The sequence below is a fragment of the Pogoniulus pusillus genome, chromosome 22, assembly GCF_015220805.1.
Source record: "Pogoniulus pusillus isolate bPogPus1 chromosome 22, bPogPus1.pri, whole genome shotgun sequence".
Classification (NCBI taxonomy): Eukaryota; Metazoa; Chordata; class Aves; order Piciformes; family Lybiidae; genus Pogoniulus; species Pogoniulus pusillus.
The window spans coordinates 9,357,537-9,383,567 of record NC_087285.1 but is presented as its reverse complement, the minus strand read 5'-3'; the positions used below and the strand labels follow the sequence as shown (position 1 = coordinate 9,383,567).

General features: G+C 41.5%; 1 protein-coding gene across 3 annotated transcripts in view; it reads right to left on the bottom strand.

The window, feature by feature from the left end:
• RANBP17 (RAN binding protein 17) overlaps positions 1-26,031 on the bottom strand; it is a 154,750-nt gene that overhangs the window by 14,389 nt on the left and 114,330 nt on the right. For all 3 annotated transcript variants that reach the window (XR_010306378.1, XM_064161639.1, XM_064161640.1), the window contains 3 exons: positions 17,724-17,938; positions 16,443-16,581; positions 9,891-10,057 (listed from right to left, as the gene is read on the bottom strand). Coding sequence is in view for 2 of the 3 variants with exons in the window: in XM_064161639.1 (XP_064017709.1) it covers positions 9,891-10,057; positions 16,443-16,581; positions 17,724-17,938 (521 nt within the window). In the remaining variant the exon portion in view is untranslated. The remainder of the gene's footprint in view (positions 1-9,890; positions 10,058-16,442; positions 16,582-17,723; positions 17,939-26,031) is intronic.

Here is a 26,031-nt window from a genome sequence, read left to right as displayed (position 1 = left end):
GTGTTTAGCAGTATATGAAGATGCAGCTCAGTTTAGGTCTCTGTAAATCCAGTTTGTCTTATCCCAGCAGGTCTGTAAGCAGTTTTTCAGTCTCTTCCTTTTTTGCACAGTCTTAGCTGAGAGGTGACACTGGATGAAGTCACTGTCTACTACCAGCATCTCTGACCAAATGACTGGTTACAGGTGATTTAATCCTCCTGGGAGGAGGGAACAGCAGCTTCACCTACACCAACACCTCCCAGCAAGAGACTGTTTTTAGGAATGTAAATGGTCCTGTGTCTACTTCTCTTAGTCTTTCCCTCAACTGACACTAGGACTCGCAGCCTGCATCTTCTTTACATTCCTCAAACATGAGCTCTCACCCTTCTCTTCCACAGCTCCTGAGAACCCACAAATGCCTTCCTTTGCACCAAGTGCTGGGAGGTGATAAGAAAAAAACCCACCTATCAATGTTACAGTGTGGGGGGGACACTTTCAATGTTACACCAGGATTTCAGCATAGGAATTCGGATCTTTGCCTGCCTGATCATCAGTTTACTGAAATCTCCAGTAATAGGAAGGTCTTCAAAATTCCAGTCAAGTGAGGGGAGGAAAAGAGGTTGGAAAATGCTATCACTGGAAAAATAATTTAGTCTAAAGCAAATGTAAGGATATCTCAGTCTACAGAAATGTTCCAGAAATGCAAAAAGCTGCATATGGAAGGCAAGGGTGAACTCTTAAGTCCTTCATCCAAAGAAGTTGAAGGTATGTCACTCTGATAAGTACCCCTGAATCTGAACTGGACTCAGGCTGACACACATAGAAGCATGCTCAGTGCAGCGCTGGGGGAGGCAAACCCCCACACATCAAGGAGCAGTCCTTAAGCTGGTCTGAAATTTGCACTCATCTTCCAGTCAAGTCCAGCCTAGCACCTCCCACATAATCCACCTGGCCTTGCAGCAACACTAAGAGGTTTGCAAGTTCTCTTCGACAAGAGCCCTGATGTTGCTTGCCACCAGGCAGCTGGGACTCCCAGGCAGCTTGAGCACAGGCTCAAACCGTGTGGATGTCTGCCAGCAGCAGAGCCAGAGGCATCCCCCACACAGCAACAGTAACCAGTAGTGCAGAGAAAATTAGAACCAGGGTAATCATTTTACTCATATTTACCTTAGTTTAGCACTGATATGGAGATAATCATCAGGGACAGGGAGGCAGGCTCAGCCTTTAAACCACACCTTGAAGGAAATCTAAATGCAAGAAACCTAAAATCTTGGCTCTAGCCACTCTTCAAGGACTGTCCGTAGAGCACAGTGAGCTGCTCTGCTCTACTGGAGCAGAGCAGTGTACTAGCACAGAATTTAGCCTAATCCAAGCATTAATTACCCACTGCCTAACAGATTTCAAGGCTCTTCTGTCTTCAAACTGTTCATAAATTGATTCTAATTTCTTCTGTGGAACAATTAAAAGTATTTTTGTTACCCTGATGAACCGAACTGTAACCAAAGCTATTGCAAATAAACATAAAAGACAGATGATAAAGAAGGTAATAAGCAGATTGCTACTGCGTCCTGAATAGTCACCAACACTTCTTAGTGAATATCATCTTTCACAACAACAACAACAAAGGATAAGAGCACAAGGCTATTTCGTGCAGTCATCAAAACAAAATGCACTGAATATTATATTTCATACTAAATACATTACCCTGGCAGTTTGACACTCAACATTTCAATAGATATTGCGTCTCTCCAACATTCTGCCTGAATTTCTGCAGATGGACTTTTAAGTATCAATGGAAGATTACTTTACTTGTCATGCTAAAAAGGTTTTAAAGAATGGTTGCACACACTTCATTTCAATGTTTTTCTAATTTCCTTTTTAAAAAAAAAAAGAAGTCTTTTGTAAAGGGAAACAAATCATGAATTCACAATGATGGTTAGACTGAAAGGTCAAACCCCACGGCGTGCAGTAGTCCCTTTGTAGCTACTGTCTTGTCTCTGACGTGCCCAGCAAAGCACCGGGAGGAGCTGATCGAGTTAAACTCAACTAACCTAAACCATGCTAAGCTGAGCTGAGATAAACTAACAGTGCTCCTGAATCCCACTGATCTGCTGTGAGAGTGGGATCTTTTTAAATGGATTTTACCCTGTGCAGGTTCCTGGAGACATGTATGTGCTAGTTTGAGCCTAGCCAGAATGTTCTGGTGAGAAGAACTAGATTACAGGCTGTGGAAGGAAACAAGGCTGATGTCTACCTCACTCATTGGCTCGCTGAGATGTATAAAACCAAGAATCAAAACATAGATAAGGTACAACTTCTTCTGCTGGGGAACTGGCTGAGATGCATCTCTAACCTCACCCCTCTATGCCTTTTCTTTGACTATTCCACTTTGCTTCCTAACCTCCTGGCTGAACCTCCATTCTTCCTTGGGACTGGGGTAAGGTTGAGAGGGGTAGGGGGAAGGCGAAGGGGCAATTGGAAGCCCCTCCTGGGGACTCAGGTTTCTTGGAGAGGTGTTGTGTTCCTGTATTACCTTTTACCTTGAATATTTCTGCATATACCTCTATATACTGTAAATATCTGCTTGTATATTCTGCTAAGCTGTAAATAATAAGCTTCATTCAATTTCCACAGCCAACTGAGTCCAGTCTGGGTGATTTCTAAAAGTGTGTCAGGGGGTGGGTAACACCCAAACCATCACAATGTAAATACCCCAAACCCTCCACTTTCAGTAAAGCCCCCTAACAAGTAAATACTGAAGAAAAATCTCCACAAAGTTGCTGGATCTCCTGATTTCAGCAGACACTCTGAGCACACAAGTACCTCTCAGGATCACAAACACACAAAACCAATGTCAATTTATCAGTGTAGGAAAAATGTGGATTTTAAGGTTCAATTCTTGACACTGAGGAAGCCAGCCAACATGAGCTGTAACTTATTTAGTGTATGCCACTCATCAGAAAGGTTTTTGCTACAAACCAGTCCTTTTCACCTGAAACACACCTTCTGTTGGCCCCAAATGGGCACTGACCGAGGCAGAACGCCACAGCCATCGCCTCGTCAAACACCACGCCTCTAAACAAGCATCACCTCATGTGCTCTATGCTGTGATGGGCCACTGCTATCCTATCCTGTCCTGTCCTGTCCTATCCTATCTTTGTAAGCTGCTGCCATGCTAGAATTTAAAACTTGGTTTATTTATTTATTTTTCCAACGGGGCAAGCGGAAGGTGTTTGTTCACTCAGGATGAGTTTCATTACTCACGTGGCAAATCTGCCAGTAGCAGATCATAGAATGGATTGTTATCTTTCCCTATCCATTTTCTAAAGATATTGCTTTCTTTCCAGACTGCAAGCATCACTTCTAACTGGATTTTGAATTATAATGTGAACTTTACAAAATTATTGGTGCTATTCATATCGCTAGTTAGATTCTAGAGAACAGCAATATTTTTTGCCCTTCCCCAAACCGGCACCTCTTAGTGTTTTATACCAAACAACCACAGCCAGCAGAATGTGAACATTTCCAAGTAATGTAAAGTATTACATTGCTCCGAGTAAACAAGGAATAAAACATTTTTATACTTCTCCTTAAACTTATTTGCTTTTTGAAAATATTTATGCAACGGAGCAGGCACGAGGTTACTGAGAAACACAGCCAGTTCCTCTTCTTTAATTGAAACATTTATGCTTTTTGTTCTGCTAGCAAGAAGCAATGAGCAGTAATAATGCAAGATAAATATACAAGAAACTTATAGATATGATTGTAAAACAACGTCGCCCTAATGTTTTCATTTAATTACCCTGCAATGTATTCTATTTAATATTCATTACTCAAAAGCCAATTTAAAAGAGAAAGAGGTGAAGGGACTTATTCAGAAAGACGGACTGTCATTCACTGCAATAGTTATCTAATATACAGAAGTTAATAAAGCAGATTAATCTACAAGTCCCTTTAAGCCATCACTGAGTTTAGAACAACTGCCTCTTTGACCTCTAACCCTCCCGCTGTGCACCAGTAGCAGGTGCCAGCTGCACTGAAATTATGGTCGAGGCGTTTTAAGGCAAAGTCTTTTCTTACTTTGCTTCTGACCAGCAGCTGACCCTGTAGGAACGATTGTTTCATGTGCTGGCCTAAAGGCTACATAAACCACTAACCGATAAACAAAAGCATACATACGCCAGCTGCCTAGCCCGAGGGGGCACATCCAACACTGACACCTCCAGCAGTTCGTTCTGCAAGCCCAAGAGCCGCTTTTTGTTTCCATCCCTGAATTCTGCACAATACTTGCTACTTTGCGGAACTAAACTTCTCCCCATCCCCAAAAGTGTTTGTGTGAACTATGGCACAGCTTGGATGATTAAGAGGAGATTCCCAATTTGATTTAGCACCATTATTAAGAGCGTGAAATCTTCAGATACATCACTAATGATGATGTATTTTAACATTAAAAGTCTTAAAATTGAATTACTTGATTCACATGACAGCGAATCACAACAAGGCTTTCAACAAAGCAGAATTAGAAAAGACACTAAACTCATTAATTTTTTTTTGATTTCTTAATTGACAGCCCTCATGCAGTGACAGCTATACGTTTAGCAATATACTTGGGACTGAGGCTGCTGCTGCTGCTTTCCTACATGTGCAGCAAGACGTGAAGCAACCTTATTTTTCATTAAGATAAGATGGCTTTGACATAGTTATTTTGCTGATACAAATTGCACAACCACAAAAACAATCAGAGTAATGATTAAATGCAGTTATGTACATGGGAGACTACTAGTGCAAATGTTAACATATTTAAATGGGTTCCCTTCATTAAAAAAATTATATATGATATTAAACCATCAATCAAATGGAAACACTAGAGTCTAAACGTATTGTCACTGTTTAAAATAAATGACTCTGAGACTGAATTTTGGCTCACTCAATATGGTGCCTTTTCTGTTGCTTAGCCACCCAAGTCTCTGCTGGCTTGGGCTACAGCTGGTACATCTCCATCCTTTTCAATTAATAAAGAAAGTTATGATAGTATTGGATAACATTTTAAAATCGTGCTAAGAGGCTGAAAACAGATGTCCCAATAAAAATCCCTCTCACTGCTGTATCAAACCTTTCAAGTCTCAATCTGGCAAAAGCTGAGCGCTCTGGTGCTGATTCAGCTGAGCCTTTAAATACAGACAATTGTAAGCGGAGGAACAACAGCACCTGTGGGTTTGACTTGGTCTTAAAATTCAGCATGTGCTCACACACGGGGCTCAAGGTGCTCACCTACTCAGCACCCCACCCCACTGCCCTCTGCCAGTACAATTCTGATGTCTGTGACGTGCTTGTATGCAAGTGCTTCTGCCTTGGCCATGAAGCACGCATTACCAGCACATCATCTCCTCAGGTTTTTATTTCAATTGCTCGACATAACTCCACACTAGCTGTGCATGCCACTGAGGTTTATCTGAAGAACAAAAAAATAATCACCGATTTTACTACATAAAAGGGGAAAAAAAGGAAGCAGCAATTTATAAAGTGTTTTTATTTTAGTACTGCTACTTGATTTTTCATTGCAACTGGCATCTTTACTTTCTGGATTACACTTGCTATGCATTACTGCTATGCTGAGTCACTTACTGCATCTTCATCACTTGGTGAAGACTCTTTTCAGTGGTGCCTAGGACAAGGGACAACGGGCACAATCTGGAACCCAGAAAGTTCCATCTTTTGCTGTGAGAGACCTGGAGCCTAGAGTAGGCTGTCCAGAGGGGATGTGGAATCTCCTCTGAAGAGATTCCACACCTGCCTGGACATTGTAATCCTGGGCAACCTGCTGTGGGTAACCCCGCTTTAAGCAGGGAGGTTGGACTGTATGATCTCTAGAGGTCCCTTCCTCTGTGAGCTTCAGATGGCTTTGGCTGCACGCTGTGTCTTGTGGGCACTGTGCACGTGTAATCCTAACAGTAGCACAACGTTCAAGCTCATCAAAAGCCCTCCTTGTTCTTAACCACACAATCCTGCTGAAAATGATGCTCAGGATGTCATCACAATTCAACACTCTCCCTTCTTCGTTACCCCTGTACCTAACACAACTCTCAGGAAAGGAAAACTGACTTACTGAAATCTGGTCTCTGTGTCCAACCAACCATTCAGCCCCTTCCACATGCAGCACAGAATTGTTTCCATGATCACTTTGTGGAGTTTTTTACTTACTGTGCAGGGCTCTAAACAACATTTGTCAGAACTATGGGTGAATGGTGCAACAAACCTGACAAAACTGACTGACTTTTTGCAAAGAACCAACGTTTGATAATACCTTATCAGGCCACAACAGAACAAACAACCTAATGAATGCAGTTCAGCAAGAGATGCATTAACAGAAGATAAAGGCAGCATCTTAAAACAAAAAATTACACTTCTATATATGAAGTGGAACAAACATCATCTTCACCTGTCAATCCCAAAGTAACAGCACAGAAAAGCAGAAGCCTTCTAAAGTTATTTATTAAGACGCTTAGCACACAGCATAATGTAGCAGCAATAGCTGAAGCTAATAAACTTAATACCACTTTCTATCCATACCTCTCAAATTATTTTACACCCGTTAAATCAGTTTAGTTGTAAAGCACTGTCATAAAGCAGTCGTTTACAGATTAAGCTCAGACTAAGTAGCTCACCCAGGGGGAACAAAGCCTGTGGCCAGCAGAGCCTAAGTCAGCAGCCACTGACACCCTTCGAAAGGATGCCATGACTTGTTCCTACGTATTAAGAAGTTGTTTCACTTCTGTGTGTTCTGTTGCTCCTGCCTTTGGTACAGTCGCATTAGCCTACTAAAAACCCCACTGTTGTTACAGGACGTAAGCAAGCAAATAAAGCATTAATGCGGTTTAATGACACAGCTCTGAGTCTGAAGCAGCTGAAGGCCGCAGTCCCAGGCACACACACAGTTACCCAGCTGCAGTCAGAGGCTCAATTGTCCCATTTAGCAGAGAACAGCGCTCAGCTGCCCGCGTCTGTTTCAGGTCTGCTGAGAGGCGGCAGCGTGCCCTGCGTGTGGGCGCGCACAGAGCCGGATAGCCCCACGCAGGCTCCCGCAAACGGGCGGTCCTGCACCCGGCAGCAGCCTCGCCTGGGAGGGCTTGCCTCACTCGGCTCCTCCGGCCACCCTGCTCGGCCCCGCGGCCCGGCCAGAGGGAAGCGAGGAGAGGGCCGGGCTGGCTTAGTCGATCCCAGAGAGCTCCGCTCCGTACCCCAGCCCTGCTCGGCCGTGCTGCCGCCGGCAGGGGGCGGCGATTCCGCTGCGCTGCTGTCGCCCCGGGCCTGCCCCGCTGTAGCTCAGCACCTACCATCGGCATCTACGGCCGCCCGCGGCGCTCCGAGCGTGCCTCCTCCTTAGCCCCGCCGGTCACTTGGCGCCGGCCCCCGCGACACCGTGCGCCCGGTCTCCGCAGAGGCGGCTGTCTCCGCTGCGGGACCGGCAGGGCGGGAAGCAGCGGTCGCGGAGCAGCGGAGCTTGGGCGTCCGGGAGGCGTCCGGTGGAGAGTCCGCATCCCGCTCAAGAGCCCGGAACGGGAAAGGGACCCGTGCAGCCGCCGTCGGGGCTCCACTGCGGGCGGCTGGGCGAGGCGGCTGCTCCTCAAGAGCGGCTGGAAATGTTAATTACCTGACTACTTCCTGAGATCCAACTTGGAAGAAATGGTCTAACTAGTAAATAATTGCAGTTATCGTTGCATCAGTTTAGTTTAAAGAGCTGACAACCCTCTCTAAACTCAAAGCACAATTAGTCATTAGGGTCTAGTTTTTCAACTGTTAAGCAATTTGTAACCCATTCCTTTTAATAGGGTTATGCATTACTTAACCGACACAGATGTCTCGAAAACTGAAACCGCTGGTTATGAAGCAGCAACCTTGTTCATTAGCCTCCATGATAGTCAAATCATCTATAAACCCCCTGTTTAATGGCCAGCCGATGAATAATCAATGTCTCACTTTTCATCTGAGTGTGAAAGTGAGAATAATCTAATAGACTGTCCCCCTGGTAAAACGCCAGGCCTTGGGTTCCGCTTCTATTCAGGGCAGATTTATAACCCAATGGAAACCTGATGTAAACATATGATCAATGAGTCCCATCATTGCTGATAATAACCCCCAACCGGCCCACTCCCTCATCTCAAAAGCCATCCCTTTAGGCTATTAGTTTCGTCCAGCTAATCCTCTCTACTATTTCTGCCTGCTGCTTTTACCTTGGCCATCCGTTCAGTCCGGCAGACTCAGAAGTAATTTTATACACAGCAGAGAGCGGGTGGAATTGATTTTTCACTCAGTGCTCAGTTCCCATCTGAATAATTATCAATTTTACTGCCTCATAAAGGGCAGAGTCAAAATTTCAAATCAATTCAAAAAGAGCTTCTGAGACTACAGAAACTGTGCATGAGAATAAAGGTCAAAGTTGTCAGTGACCTCGGGAGATGATGTCAGGTATTAGAACACTGAGTAGTTGACATCAGAGGCACTCAATATGATATGACTAGTGCTAATGCAAATCATATTTATGCTGACTACTGGAGACCAGCCATTAATATTTAAAAGAGTACGTGAAAGCCTGCATTCAAAATAAATATAACGTATTCTGCAGGACCTGAAGTTAATAAAGACAGATCACTGCCTGGTCATATGCTGTGAAATGAAAGATTACTGCCTATTAGCAGACAAGGTATTAAGATTGCCACAAATGCAGGGAAGGTCCTGAGCCCAGGCTGCTGTTCTGCTCTTCACATTCAGATCACTGCACACACACTGCAATACTGAGCAAGCTCACAGCCCCCCACTCTGATTTCACTGCTAGTTTCCCTAGTTAAATGTAAGATGTTAAAATGTACAGTTAAAAATGTAAGAACTTGTAATATGACAAAGGGAAAATTTGTCTTTGGATAATGATGTCAATAATAAACATCATTAATGCTCTCACAATATGGTATATACTGCCAGGAATGTACTAGCTACCATTAGTTACTTTCCCCCTTCAATTAGAATAGTAAACAAACGACAACAGTAACTGTGGTGATTGTATGCTAAGCTCTTTGCAAACAGCAGCATGCCTATTAGGGTAACACAAGGATGACCACACTGATCATCTGCATTTTGTTAGTAACTTACTTCCCTTTTCCTTAAAAGCCTCCAGACCTGCAAAACATGTCTCTTGAAATGAGAACTTTGCAACTGTATTGGCAATGCAGAGTCCTGTAAACAGGTATTTTCAAACAGCTTAATGAGATTTTGAGAGAACGTGGCACAGAGCAAATGTGGAACTAAGTAGCTATGAACATCCTGATCCTTCTGTAATGTACTTGGGCTGTGAGAAGCCTGACAGAAGTAGGAAGGGGAAATCTCTCCTAAACAGCAGAGCAGCCACTTCCCTTCAGAAGCATGAGATTTAATTTCTATTGTATTTACCTTTAACAGAAAAAATCCCACTGAGTCACGTACTGCAAAATAAAATATTCAAACTCAATAGCATACAGCCACTCAATTTACACATTTCATTACCAAAATGTGTGGCTCAACGCCAGAATTTTTCCTTCCTCCTAAACTACTTTAGAGAGCTTTCCTTCCCATTTATCTGTAGGAATGTATTGACCAACTTACACACTTCTTTTTAGGAGCAAAAATGAAACGCCAAATTCCAAGATACTGTACAGTCAACTATAGCATCTACACTTTTTACTGCAACAAAAGTATCTTCAATCTTTGGTTGTCATGAGCTGAAGCTATGCAGGGCTCCATACCAGTGTAGGGAAGGTTATCCTGTTACTAAATAGCCAGTGCTACTCTGGTGTTCAGTGTCACCAAAAAGAATTAATTGAGAAAAAACAGAAAAATTCAAGAAGTGTAATAATATCACACAGAAGAGCCTGCTACTTCACCTGCTGGAGAACTTCTGGGTTCTGCTGCATGAAATGAAGCAATCTCTGTCCATCCTGTGAAATCTCTCTACATCTCAGAGTCTTCTTGCCTTCTTTAGCAAGGTGCTTGAAGAGGTAAGTGACAATGTAGTCTAAACTAGTGCAACAGCTGGAGGAGACAACTGTATCTGTGTGGAAAATGAAAGAGTTTTGAAATAATTTCCATGAAAGAATAATTAATAATGACATTTTATAGTACTCAGCTCAACTTTAATAATCTCTTTGACATTAGGCTAATCGATACATTGACAAGACTATTTTGTATAGAGGAACTGACTAGCTTTGAAGACTGCTTTTATTAAGACATAGCGGTATTAAACCTTTGCTTCTGAGTGCTTCTTCCACACACTGAAGATCCTGTGAACTCCAGTGAACTTCATTCACAAATGTATGAAAGCAGCTGCACTGCCATGCACTGGGAAGTGCAGAATGAGGGCTGACACTGTGCTAGTAATCAGTTTTACATTCAGAAGGCTCCTGACTCCTGGAAACTAAAATTCTGTTTTGATCTGCTTACTGGAAGGGGAAGGTTGCATCAACTAGAGCTGTTGTCCAGGCTTTTCTCAAGTAGAGTTTCACAATGTGTCTCTGGCCCCAGACAGCTTACAATCTATGCCTGGTGGCAAACAATGATCAAGGGCCATTAAACATGGCACAAGGGTGACCACAGAACAGCCAGTGAGTCATTCTGCTTAGCACCTAGTAAGTCAGGTAGGTTCAAGTACATTAAACATGACTGGTGGCAACACAACAGCAGTCACTACCAAATACCTTCACATTAAAGTCCCCAAAACTGAATGTCATGACAGCAAAGGAGGATCCTGCTGAAAAGCAGAAGCAAAATCCACTTCCTACCTGTACTTACTGTTTCTGTAAGCAAGAGAGATTAAAAGCTTAAACCCATTTGCAGGGTTAAGTACAGCTGTCTGATTTATGGAAGTGATTTTGTTGCTGGGTGCTGCCTGCTGTGCTGTTGCTGTGAGAGGTCTGTGCTCACTGCCATACAGCACCATGAGAACAGCACACTGGCCCTTGGCTCTTGTGCACGCTCCTCGCATCTTCCTCTGGAGAACAGTGGTGCAACCCTTCCCCTGCCCAGCTGTCATCTCCTTCTGGCCTTACACCCGAGGTACTCCTTGGCCCCAAGAGCAGTGGCTGTAACTTCAACACTTAAAATTGTGCTGCCTCCCAGCTTTGGTTCTGTCCTCCTGCCCTGCCCAGAGCCACAACGCAAATTGCTGGTTGCTCCAGACACCAACTGGAGCTCCTCACAACATGTGGTGGTTTAACCTGCTGGGTGCAGCCCTAGCTGATATTCTGCAATTCCAAATATCAGATCCAAATGCTTGGAACATTCAGGACTCCATCCTACTGGCACTGACTTCAGCTAGAACTTGTCTAGGCCTTTTATAGTTCACAGTATTTGTTTTAGATGGGCCACTGGAGTAAGGGATGTGTGGGGGTTGCAAAAGGAATTAAACTGTTAAAATGCTCATTCTGAGGGAAAAGGGATTAGAAGGATCCAATTAAATGTACCTTGAATTCTTTAAACTAGGCTAATTTGGAGGCCTGCCAACCTTGCAGTGTTCATTTAAACACATCCCTCTAGACACTGAAGTATTTTGATCTGTGTCTGTTTAACTCCTTAAGCTCTGTGCTGACACTATTAACCCTTCAGCATCTAAAAACTAATTGTATTTTACTAAGAGTGATTTGCAGAAAACACTAAAGCAGCATTCAAAGGCAAGTGGTCTCCTAAGACTTGATCTTCCAAAGCAACCAGCTGACTTAGATTGTCTCAACTTCTGCTGATAACAGCTCACGGAAATGAGCTGAAGCATCTCAACTCTGTCTCCACCGGATCTGTGAGCTTCCAAGGATGGAATTCATCAGGGCAGGGTGCTAAGATGCGTTGCCAGAACAAAGCTGAGGTCGAAGTTATGAGTCTTGCCAAAGTAAAGACTGCAGAATCTGGCACTCATTGTGTTTTCATCCAAAACAGTCTGGCGTATAAACTCGAAATGCAATTCATGATGGAATTGAATCACCATCAATAACAAGTGAGAGATTTGAAAATACATATTTCATCGGAGGGCTCTGCTGTATTTCTAAACCTGTGCTTAACTCTATTTCTTTTTAAATTGAATAATACAAAGTAAATCACTATCATCAGTTTACAAAAGAGCAGTAGTTCTAAACATGCTGATACTGTACAAGCAGATATTTTACATTCGACAGTAAGTGATTTTAGCAGGACAGCAGACAGGTCTATGCTATCATTTGCTCATGAGAATCTGATATGAGTGTTAAGAGCTTCTTAAATTTGCCCATAACTATATATCAAATATGCTTCCCTATGCTCATTTTTCCTTTTGATTGCAAGGATATAACAGACAGGGAGTGTCAAGCAAACTCCCTTGAATGACTCTTCTGGGCATGTGGAACCTTGTGCTGGAGCAGAACAGTGTTCTCACTAAATCTTAGCAAGACAAGCCAGCCAGCCAAATAAACAGAACAAATGAGCAGCACGGAGCTACCCATTCTGGGCTACGGACAGAAGAAATGGGTGAAGAGAGAATAAAGAGAAGATTCTAAAAGAAACTGGGATGAACTCTCATGATAATCAGGAAAAAGGCAGTCAAATCCTGTTTCTCCCTTCTGGTCAGCTCAGTTCTATTGCCTATCAACTAGTCAGTAAGATCACAAAAGAAATAAGCTGTCCTTAAGACCCCAAACCCAGCTCCATGTGTGTCAGCACAGACACAATGACAGGTCGGCAGGCTTGTCACATCAAACTGAGCATTCTGGGCTCACTCGATGGTGAGGTAGGTGCTGGTGGTGGGCACGGGACTCTGGCAGCAGTCACCATCACAGCCATCTAATTCTTTTGGATGCTTCCTCACCAGTATGCATTCATTCAATGTTTTGGCACTTAACTTTAGACACTTTTTAATTCTGTGGTTTTGCCTTACATAGGCAACTGTAGTTCAACTGGAAGTCGTGCATGGGGTTTTACATATATATATGAGTATATATATATGGAAAACCCATTACATATATATATATCTATATATATATATATATAAAATGCAACCTCCCTGGGTTTTACATATATATATAAAAAAATACAACAAAATACATATATCTATATCTATAAAATACAATCTCCCTAGGTTTTACATATATAAATATATGTAAAATCCGTATATATATAAAATACAACCTCCCTGGTTTTCCATATATATATATATATGTAAAATACATATATATATATATGTAAAATCCACATATATATATGTAAAAGATACAACCTCCCTGGGTTTTACACACATATATATATGTATGTAAAATCCATATATATATATATATAAATACAACCCTCCTAACAACTTGAGAATGACTTTCTGTCTCAACAACACAGCAGCAGCATGATGAAGGGGAATTATTTTTCAACAGTTCAGTGACTTTGCTGAATCTCTGTGTATGAAAAAAAAAATTTGTTCAGTTTTTCACATAAAGGAGCAGGAGTTAAGTGGTATTTTCCCTGTCCATCAATTGCTTACAGTTCAATACTGGCATTATTTGCCTTTGAGACTAAACCTAGAAAGTAAATGGATTTATCAATTTAACATCTAAATTAGGCAGCAAGACAGAAAAAATGTTTCACTTTTTCCTCAATGAATAGCATACTGTACTATTAATCATATGAGAATTAGAAAAGCTTTGCAGAGATTAGTGACAACATGCCAGGCAGACTACATTAAAAGGCTCTGATCCACTGAGTCAGCTGTGAAAAAGCCAGGTAAACACTTTAGAAGAGAACTATTGGAGTGTTTATCCTCACAATAAAAGCTTAGATGAGGGCTTCCATTACAGCTGATTTACAGCTAGGTGCTTCAGAAGGAATACAGATTCTTTCACAGTGGTTTCTAAAGCCTGGAATCAAGCAAAGTATTTACTCAGCAACAGAATGAACAATCCTCAGAAACAAGGATTGGGAGAATGTTTATCCTACAGCTGACAACAATGAGAGTCTCAAAGGTTTCACATACATAGAGCAAATAGAGAAAAAAAGGCAGATACTTGGTTTTTTTTCTTTTTCTGTGAAAGAGAAGTGATCTCCTGGTATTTAATTTTTAAAATAAAAAGACAGCTATTTCATTTTTATAAACATTTCTGAAAATGACTTGTATGTTCTAATCAGTTTAAAACACAATTTCCCCTCAGATGGCTCATAGCCCTGAGCCCTACTATTCTGAAATGTTCCAGTAGCACTGAAACAATTCAGTGAAAAAAGCAGCGTTTGGACCTACTTACCCATTTTCCAAGGGCAGAAGGCTGGATGTGACCAAGTAACACACAGGAAAGGAATTTGTATTTCGCTGTCTGACAATTGGTAATGTCCCAAATACCAACATTTTAAAAGGGGTAAGACACTTGGGAGAATGAATTAAGAAAACACAACAATAACTAACTCTTGAGATGATTAAAAAGAAATAAGAGCTATGAACTGACTCAAGAGAAGTTCATCTGGATAACGTCAGTAGAAGAGTATGGAAAATTAAGCAGTTCACTACACAAATGAGGACTTCAATGTCTGGCATCAGTATCAGTTCTTGATACATATGGTATTAAGAAGCATGATATCAAGAACAAAATAACCAATGTCTCTCTTCAGCATAAAAGGTAAAAAAGAAGCATTTTTCAGCTGACTACTCTTCACGTAAGAGAGACATTCACAAAGATTAGGGGCTGCACGGGCAGACAGAATCAGAAAGTGTTTTGGAAAGGTGGAGAATACAAGTGGAAAATGTAGAGAAAATATGATCAGGATTCGAAAGATAGTGGCAGACACTAAATAGGTTTCTCCAGTCTGAGTCAGCATCAGACAGGTTCTTCAGGCCTTGTCTACTATCTAGATTTAGCAAGTCCTAAAGACCAAAAAATGATTTGAATTTAGAAGTCTCAGGAATAAAGAAAGGGAAAAACATGATCAGGGAAGTGAACACAATGACTTGTTCTAGCAGGTCCATGTCTCACTTGTGTTGGGCGCCCCAGAGCTGCACACAGCACTCCAGGTGAAGTCTCACCAGAGCAGAGTGGCAGAATCACCTCTCTTGATCTGCTGGCCGTGCTGCTTTGGATGTAGCCTAGGATGCAATCTGCCTTCACTGTATTTCCTTCCCTGTATTTTTTCCCAAACTCAAACTGAGTTTCCAAGAGATGGTTAAACTTGGCATGCTAGTGAATTATCAAAATGAATTAACCAGTATCTCAGATGGAGGGGATGCCATGTGAACTGCTAGCAGAGAATGGGAGCAGGGACTGATAAACTGACAGCTGTCAGTCAAGCTGAAGTTCAGTCCAATATATCCATCTGCAAAGGATCAACAGGCAGACTCCCAGGAGCACCAGCCTATAGGCAGGAGCTGCTGTACTGCACACTGTACAGGTGGCAAAGCACTTGAAGGATCTAGGAGAAGATGGATCTCAGCATTAAATAATAAAATGACCTGCATACTTCTTTACTAGTGTTGCTTATCTGTTCATTACCCATTTTCTCTCTGAGATTGGTTCCCCTCTTGCAGCAAAACCTGCTGAATGTTTGACTTCACAAGTGCTTTGCAAGTCTTGGTGCATTCAGGCATTCTGGTGTGGTTTGGCTGACACTCGGTAAAGATAAACATCGGCTGTTATGCAGTAACATCTCTACACACTATCTTTATGTTCCTATTTTTTCCCTAATACCCACCTTAATCAATAAATAATACTCTAAGGTTTTGAACAGCTTCTCAGACAGAAACTTCTAAATGCATGGTATTCCTAGGAGACCAGAATGTAACTGCATGCTTATTCCCCCACCTCCAAGTGCTATCTCCTTCTCCATATTCCAAATGACTTTAGGCTACCAACGCTTCCAACCCAAGCTCCAATGTCTGGACAATCATCTGGGTAAAAAGTAGAAATCAAACCATGTAAGAGAACTAAATGAACTGCAATCAGTGTGCTGTGTTTTTATTGTTGCTCCAAAGTAGGCTTGTGTGGCACCAATTCTACTCTAAAGCATATTCAGGAAGTACTGAAAAATGAGCTGCTTTTCTCCTTGGATAAATATCTCAAATTGTATCACAGCTGTGCAGAACAAGCATTATTTATACAACAGTCATGTTGATCAAATAAAAACAAAACCCCATAGATTCCTGTACACATATTAATACATTTCATGTCTGAATAACAAATGCATGACTTTGCAGTGCAGTCCTAGTGGAGGCACATTAATAAATGTAACAATTCTGGCTTGTAAGAAAAGACAATTTAAAAATACTATCTGTAAAAACCTACAGGTTAGATGTTAGAATAACTTAGCCCCATTAACCAAAACAGTCACAGTCTTCAAACATTCAACAGCCAGCATCTTTCACCGACATTCATTTTTTCCCTGTGCTTCTTTGAAAATCCTAACCAGACAAATATCTGAATTCTTTCTTTAGCCAAGCATAAAGTAATTCTTACCTAATGCAGTAAGTCCTTCAGATATTGAGGTAAAAATATAGATTAGGGTGTGAGGTTCTAAATTGGTGATGAAGCTCATGTGATCTTGGGTCAGACACTCCAAAAGAGGGTAGTAAGACTGGCTCAGTTTTCGATATTGCTGAAAAAAAGAGCAGACATCCACAGAAAACATAGATATTGCCACTGACTAGTATTAACAATGCCAACAAATGACAGGAGAGTGATCTTACAGATTTTATGACCTGATACTTTCTAATTTACCCATTAAGTCAGAATAGTCATGGAGACAGAATATTTTCTTGTGATCAGTAGATTTTAGCTGTTCAAATGTACCACAGAATATACACTCAAAGGCCCCAAACAGAACAATGCTATCAGGCTACACAGTTGTCAGCCTAGTAAAAGCAGCACAACATTCTATGCAGGGTGTGAGTCTGACATGGCTATCCTCACATCTTACCTTCTGCAGGAAATCTTGTGAAGATTTACTGCAGATTTCCCCAAATCATCTCAGATTTTTTTTTTGTGTGTGTGCTTAAGTGAGGTCCCAGAACAGGTTTTGTGTGGGCAATTACTTGAACCCAGCCCAATCAGCACCTTACTCTTTAGCACTGGTATTTTGAGCACCTGTTGGATGGCCAGGATTGTGCCAACTGTGCACACTTTACTATACAACCAGTACATGGATTTTAATTGAGAGCAACTTATCAGTTCCAAGGGCTTACTCTATGTGGCAAGCATAAATCTGGGTATTAACCATCTTTAACTATCCCTAACTATCCTCCTTCCTGCAAGAAAATGACAGATCTGAACTAAAGTCTCATGAAGAAAACATCACAGTTCAAATTCAGGCTGATACTTCCTAAGATCTGTTGTCTTTCCACAGAGAAGTGGGACTACAGTGTACTTTATAATTAAAATTTACATTTTATGGAGAGTACACAGTGACAATTTGCAGACTGAAACTAACTGAAGAGTAGCTGAATATGTGAGGATGTTTTACAGTGCATGCAGAGAACCTAAATGACTTTGCAAGTCTAGAAAGGGGGGAAAAAATGTCTTTCTCTCTTCTATGACAAACCTAGTCAATATTCTGGAAAACTCCCCTTTCACATGGCACTTCAGTCATACCTGTTGTTTAAATATCACTATATAAATAAATTCAAGTCATTGAACTGTATTTGAGCTGTTCTAGATCCCTCTGTCTCATAACAATACCAAGCCTGTGGCGCTGTTATTCCATATTTCACGTAAAGACTCCCAAGATAAGGAATTGCTTACTAGCAAGTCACCGTGGGATACTGAAAGCAGCATTTTGACAAAGGCCTGAAGTACATTGTCAAAGTGGTTGTCCCCGTACAACTTGAAGACGCCAAAGCTGACATAATTTCCACATAAGGCAGATTTGAGTGCAGAGTAACAGATGGAAATGCCCTTGAGTTTCAACGGATAAACCTGATCTTTTGACAAAGTCCCAAGAGAGAGGATCTGATTACCTGTTTTCATAAAAAGAAAGAAAGAGACTTACATAAGCAGCTGCAAATCTACATTATTTTGATGGCACTATCCAAACTTATTTTGTTGTCTGTACTATTTCATTACCATTCAGAAGAAAAATTGTTTCTGCACTTGATATAAAAGATCTGTTAAGTGAGTTTAGACTAGAGCTTAAAAGCCACTAAGGAGGTAGTTTGCAAAATTTAAAACACCAACTCTGGAATTCCTGCCATTGACATGCAGCCAGACCATGGCTGGGACTATCATCGTGAATTCTTTTATCTGAATGGAGTCACATCACATGGGATTATGGCTTCTCATGCTGCAGCAAAGCCCACTTTTGATCCATTACCTTGATGGTTTCTTCACAGTATCACCAAGGTTGGAAGAGACCTCATAGATCATCAAGTCCAACCAAGTTCTTGGGATGGTTGCTGATGTATGTCTACACTAAATACATCCCTCAGAAAACAAATCTGCCCGTTACAAACCCCTCTGATTTACCAGTCACAGACGGGAATGACTTTTTAATTAAACTTCACGTTTAGTATGTAAAAAGAGCAACTAACAGCACATATTTGCTGGTGCCATTGACAGGCACTGGTGACTTTAGGATCCACTGTGCAGAAGGGCAGTAGATTCCACTGCGATCCTCTGCACAAATCTCATTATTCACAAGGCCTCATTACCAAGTTTTATAAGTATCTTCCAGTAATTGAATGATCATCTTTACAGCACTCCAGAGTTAGTTTGCCTTCATGACATATTTTTAACCTGAACTAATTCATAAAAGTGAGCTAAAACAGCAGAATGAACACTGCAGACTAAGAGCCTAATAGTAGCATAGTACACTTCCAATACCTGAAGGGAGCCTACAAGAAGGCTGTAAAGAGACTGTTTAAATAAAGACCTGCAGTGATAGGACAAGAGGCAATGGTTTCACAGTAGAGAAGAGTAGATTTATATTGGATGTTAGGAATAAGCTCTTTATCATGAGGGTGGTGGAACACTGGGACAGGTTGCCCAGGGAGGTAGTTGAGGCCCCATTCCTGGAAATACCCAAGGTCAGGCCAGACAAGGCTCTGGGCAACCTGATCTAGTGGAGAATGTCCCTGCTTCCTGATGTCCCCTGTCACTGCAGGGGAGTTAGATTGGATGACCTTTGGAGATTGCTTGCAACCCAAACCATTCTATGATTCTCTGATTCAGTTCTTCCACGAAGCAGCCTTACTAAGTTGACCCCATCTGACAAGCCTGACCTGCACAAACCCCACTTGCCAGGTGTTCACTGTGTTACTAGTCATCACTCTTGGTAATTTTAACTATAGAAAAATAACACTGTATATTTTGACAAGTATCCCTACAAATAAAATCACAACAGTCTACAGAGCTCGGCCCATCAGCTTTCTGTCTAACCTAGCTGTCGCGGCTATGATGCCAACTTTGATCAAGGAGCAATGAGTAAACTGGGCTTTAAGTATTTGCAGTTTCAAACTGAGGTGCAGTTATGACAACTCAATTTTAGTTTCTTAATAGGCAGCTTAAAAAATGCCCTTTAAAACCTTGCCCTAGATGACACAGCTCTCATCAGTTGTGCAGTACTGTTTAATATGCATAGAGGGCTAATATTAAGTTGGTTCTGTTTCTACACAGCTCTCCTTTTCTACCCATGCACATTTCCACCTAAAAATCACATACTTGTCTCATTTTAGTTCTTTCCCTTAATGCTATTATTACTGTCAATGAGGGGGAAAAACCTTGCTTCGAAACATCAATGCATTGAAGGATCGTTCACTTGTTGATGCAACGAAGGAAAAGCCTAAGTTACTGTTTAAAACATGAATGTTGTTAGCACTTCTAACAAGTACAAGGCAATTCATCTGTCAAGTTGTGAAGTAAAAGCAGATTGACAAAAAAAGACTGGGTGTATGATCAGATATTGCCTAGAAGAAATAACTGGGGTCTGTAGGAAGCTGGAAGGGCATCACTAGAATTATGGAAGGGAGGAGAAGAATCGAGTATTTAGCTAGGGAAGATGGTCACTTGCAGTAAAAACCAAACACTCTTCTTATTCTAACTAAAAGTACAGCATGGTTTTGTACTATAATCGGTCATATGAGCTCTTCTATTACCCTGAATGCTTTAGTTATGAACACTGTAACTGGGGAAAAAGGTCCATTTCTAGTGACTACTACTGCAGAGAAACTAATCCCAGAGAAAGAAGAACGTCTTCTACTGTACCTGGTTGTTAAGTTGTTGTAATTGCTGAGAAATTACATTTACATAAAATCCAAGATGAACTCTATTTAGCTTCCTACAGTGCCCCCTTTACCAGATCATCTTAATTAGCATTAATCTTTTTGACAAGACATAGTCTAGTTACTGAGAAGATCAGAGAACTTCAAATAAAAGAGAAATACAAAACTGTCTGTGGGCTGCAGTGGGAAGGAGCACACTTTTTGCAAGCCACTTAAGGAAATGGTGCATAATTCTTAAGGCCAAACCAAGACATTAAGGTAAGTGTGTTGTGAACTAACCTTATTTGCTCTTCTCCACTATTACATTCTCTGAAAAGCTCTGCTTTAATAACACAAATACATATCTGGCTTTGGAAGTAAGCAAAGTTCTGGATCCGGGCAAGCAGGAGCCTTGGATTTATAGCTGAGCTGTCCAAGCATGACATTCTGCAATTCCAGCTCCTTGAAGTACTTGGTGTAATACACAACAACAGATGGAAAGAGCTTTGTAGTTGTCAGCAAGGCAATTATGTATTTAATATGGAAATTAATTGGAAGTGGATGGAAAAAATGGATGATGAGGAAAGGTGGAAAAGCCCTTGGAATCCCTTAGCCTGGCCACATCAATTCTAGGAGGTATCTACGCAGCAGTGCATAGAATTATTGCTCTTATTACCTTACAAAAATCTTCTATCACCCTATAATTAAAACTTTAAGTCCATTGATCTTCAGGAAGCAGTCATCACTGGAAGGCACAACTCTGCTCCCTCACAAAGCCTCACCCCCGGGCAGGCACTGCATAAGAGGAACTCAGTGCCCATCCCTCCTAATGAAAACTCTGAGAAAAATTTGGGCCTAGGGTGAGATTAAAAGCTGCTTTTTGCAAGTGGAGAGTCCGCAGAGAACTGGTCTGTGTTCACAGGCTCATTTTAAAAGGGCCTAAGAGTGGGAGCAGTGGATTTCCAATTAGCAGCAGAGGTGAAAGACCATGCGGTGCCTGTTACCAGTGCCCCGAGCCATCAGCCTAGGATCCAAGGGATGCAGAGCAAGACCAAAGACCAGTGTTGCAGCATTAGTTATTGAAAAAAATATGAAGTACTGTGCTTTGCCTGACTAAATAAAAAAAAAAAAGAATGATCTACTTGTAACACTTAGCAGGAGCTTCAGGGGAATATTTTTACACACCATGGATACTACTGAACATAAACTAATTTACTGAGGTACTTGGAATCAGGTCAAGAACAACTCCTCAGCTACTGAGGGCATGCTTACATTTATAATCCTTGTAGTGGAGAACCAAACCACAATTGTGCAAACTTCTATTGTTAAAATAAACAATTTAAGAGAAGTTACATCAAGACAAAAGCAACCTTTGACATGCTGAATCTAAAACCTGTGTTTGAAATTGGTATCTCCTGTCAAAATAAAAACTCTGCGGAGTCCAATCAGAGAAGTTTCAGTGTTAGGACTGAATTAAAAAAATCACATTAAAAAAATAATCCAACGTGCACCAATTTTGGTTTTATATGTGAGAAATTGTATCATGCAATCTTAAAATATACAGACTTTCAAAATTCTCAACAATTTCCTTTAATGCAACATTTTGTCATGCATTTGGCATTTCACTTGCGAGTTGAAACTCTCCAAGCCTCAGAGGTGATACAAAATTCTGACAGGAATAAGAAAAGGGGTTTTAAAGTATTGGGCAAAACTGCTAAATACAAAATAAGGGCTTGAAGCTGGCTGACAATTTAAGCATTTCATTACCCAAAGACTCCTTACTACAGAAACAAAGGAGCTGGAAGGAGAAGCGTGCATATGCAGAGAGGGAATACAAAGGCAGCAAAAGCCAACTGGGCTGCTCTGACCGCAGATAACATCACCATGCCTCAGAATCCCACAGGCAATATGCACCAGAGCTCTTTGCACAGCTCATTCCCTCACTCCCTCCTAGATGCGGGAGCATGTCAGGACAGGCAGCTTTCCTTTCAGTTCTCCTCCTTAATTGCTTTTACAGTAGAATCTATAATACAAAAATGATTTCCTTATGGCTGAGTTTCATTTAAGCAGGGCTTGTTCTAGATTTCAGTCCAATAAGCTCTATGTATAATAATACAACTAAACCATCTTTTAACATGTGTGAATTAGATGAAGATAGAAAAAAAAAAAAAAGACTTGGGTGAGATGAAACAAAGGTTGCAAAAACTTATCATGTTTATAGAGAGAAAGTGGGGTTTGCCATTTCCCCTTTCCTATTTTATTATTCACCACTGCCCCATAAAGCTGGGTTGCAATGTATGCTTGGCACTCAGGCACTCAGAATGCTAGGGCAGGATAAAGAAGTGGACATACAGAGAAAACAAAAAAAAAAGGAAAACATGCATCATAAAGATGAGAGCAAGCCTCCAAAACTGATTTTTTTAAAGCTTCCACAACAACAAATCATGCATAAAACCTCTCCAATCAGCACAGTGGGCATGCACAGCTCCAAGACTAATTTGTCAAAAGAAACAGAATATGAAATCTAAGTTTGTAACGAAGAGCAATACATTCTGGAACCTCTGCCACAACAGAGAGGAGAGGCCAGAGAGCACTCTTCTTGGAAGCCAAGATGCTGATCAGAAATACCTGTTATAAAGCAAGAATCAGTTTAACCAAAATTCTGAGGAAGAGCTGTTATCTTTGAAAGTTGCTGGCACTGAATGGATCACCACACTAAGTTTTGAAATACATGTTATGGAAGCAATTTAAAGCTCATTAGAAATAATTGTGTCTGGCTACTGGAAAATGTGGTAAAATTTAATCCACATCCAAATGCTACCTGGGCTGTGAGCACAGGAAATTGTTTTGTGCTACTGTGGCTAACCTCATTGCTGACCTTGAGCAGTAACTGCTACAACAGCTGAAAGCTGAAGCAAAATTAAAAACTTACATCAAAGTATATCATGACAGAATGTAGATAAATAAAAACAGCATATTGAGAGTATTATTTTTATGTCAGGCTCCCATAACAAAAGGGAAGAGGTTTACTAAAATGTAAAGAAACCACAGAACAAAAATAGATGGTCCTGAGACGCACTGAAACATCGCTCCTGTACAACTGGGAGTTCAAAAGCACACAGTAAGGAGAGTTGTACATACAGAATTAAAAGTGAAATATATTGGGGATGAAGAATGGTGGACTTGGCTATTCCAACTCCTTTCAATTGTCTCCTCTCAGCTGTTTATTTTAAATCACTCTCTCACTCCGTCAGAGTGGCTCTAGCCATAATAATGGACAAGCCACAACACCCCTTGCCAAGCAGCTGGAGAGGCCTAACAAGGATAATTGGCTATCTAAGTGCTTTTTGCATCCTAGGCCAGGCTTTGCATCTTCTGAACACACAACATTTGTAAAGACATCTTAGCCTTCAGCACTGTTATCAGTAGCAGCGATAAATGAGCAGAAAGACAGGACACAGCTGTGCTACCTTCATCACAAAGCTGGATCTGTTAAGCAGAAGTAAGCACTGGTTGAGGTGCTAATGTTTAAACCAACAAACAATTCATATTCTCAATTCTATTCACTGACAGCTGAGGATGCTTAGCATATCTTAGCGATAGGCATTTTGGAGTTTTTTTGCTCTGCACTCAAATATATGAAGTCACTGTATTTACAGATTGCACTGGGTTGGAAGGGACCCACAAAGATCATCTTGTCCAGCCCCCTGCACTCAGCAGGGACATCTCCAGGTACAGCAGGCTGCCCATGACCACATCAAGCCTAATCCTGAATGTCTCCAGGGACAGGGTCTCAACCACGTCTCTGGGCAACCTGTTCCAATATTCCACCACCCTCATTGTAAAGAACTTTCTCCTGATACCCAACCTGAATCTATCCTACACCAGTTTCAAATCATTGCCTCTTGTCCTATCACCACAGGCCCTTCTGAACAGTCCTTCTCCAGCCTTCTTGCAGGTCCCCTTCAAATAATGAAATGCAGCAATAAGGTCCCCCTGGAGCCTCCTCTTCTCCAGGATGAACAGTCTCAGCTCTCCCAGCCTGCCTTCATAGGACAGGTGCCCTCCTCTGGATCTGCTCCCGCAGGTCCATGTCTCTCTTTCGTTGGGGGCCCCATAGCTGGATACAGCACTCCAGGTGAGGTCTCACCAGAGCAGAGTGGCAGAATCATCCATCTGATCTGCTGGCCACATTTCTTTTGATGTGCCAGTCTAAAGAAGAGAATGTGCTTTAGAACTGAAGAGATTCCAGATACACCTCAGAAGGCAGTTCTACCCTTTTCCTCTTGCTTTGGTTTTCAGCCCAAGCACAGACCTTACAGTACATATAGACAGTAAACGAAGGTATCTTTCAAACATAAATGAACATCACAGAAGATAGAAAGAAAGCAACAAGCCAGGTTACCTAATGCTTGTTTCAAAGCTATTCCTGTGCAACCAGCAGCAGAGGTTTTACACAAAGCACATCCACATGTACATTCTAGATGATTTTCACTGCCTGCAGAAGGCTGCATTTGCAAAGCATCTGTCTGTTATCCAGAACTGCTTTGTGCAGTGTAGGCCAAACTTAGGAAAACCCACTGTGCTCTGATGTTGGTGAGGAGGATCACTGATGCCACCTCTTTTCAGGTACTAATTCCTTGTCCAAGTGTTGATAGGACAAAGGCTTATTTCAGATCACAATTTTACATAACTATACATTTATGTAGCAGGAAGACTGCCAGTGGACTACAGTCATAACTGGAAATTTTCCTGCTTAGCCTGGTGCAGGTGCAACTTCTGAAAATCACACTTCTGCTGGCATTTTCTGTCTGCCATTACATGTGAGAGACCAAGTGGAAAAATCCTCTTCTAAAACAAATTCAAATGTCACTTGTAAGTGGGACTATGGCCAACATTAGGCCATATTTTCACTTATTGTTTGCATGTTATTCTTGTTAAGGAAGTGGAGCTACCAGGCCAGGCTATACTGCCTGCAGGAGAGGAAGCAGCAAGTCCTTCCCTGGAGAGCTGCTGGGCTATGGAAAAGGAAGCACTCACTGTCAAAAGCATGGCGTGAAGAGCGGTGACAAGCAGAACTGGAAGCCTGGTGTTCAGACAGAGGTTGCCAAGAGGAGTGAACACAGCCAGGTCTCCACGTGATAAAGAGCTTCTTAGGGACAGGAGGAGGCTGGGCATTGTTTATGGCAACTTAGTCAACAGATTAACTAAAGCCAAGACTAAAAGCAAGGATCTTCCCACTCGGGCAGTGTGATGAAGGAAAGACATGTCTGGCTCCTAACTGTCCCCCTCTGTCTCATGTCATCACTTGGTGATTCTCTCAGGTTAAAAAGGCAATTATTACAGTTTGGATTTCAATCACATCTGTCTTGAGTTTCAGGTGGGTTTTTTTATCAGCTTTGAGGAGCTTACTCAAAGCTGCAGGCACATACAAGAGGCTGGGCTGGCTTAGTAAGATAAATGAGCATATACTATCTGTTGGCATCTCTTGACATTTACTGTGCATCTTCTGTTTTTTTTTTTTTTCTCTAATGCTTCAGCTGTAAAATCATGCTGAATTTGAGAATCTCAACTATTTTCAGAATGCAGTAGTGGTAGAGCAGCAAAGATGAAAACAGAACCCACTGTTTAGAAGGCAGGTACAGGTTCATTCTGTTAACTGAACCACACAATTTCTGCAGGTTGTGGGGCTGGAAATATGGCTCCAAAGTGAGTTTTAAGACCATCACTTGCTTTACTTGTTTATTTTTCCCCATGTATCTGCCAAGTCTATATATGCTTAAAACACCCCTCAGAGTATCATGGACTAAAGTTTTCCTTAGAAGCACAATTATTAAAGATTTTCAGAAAAGGAT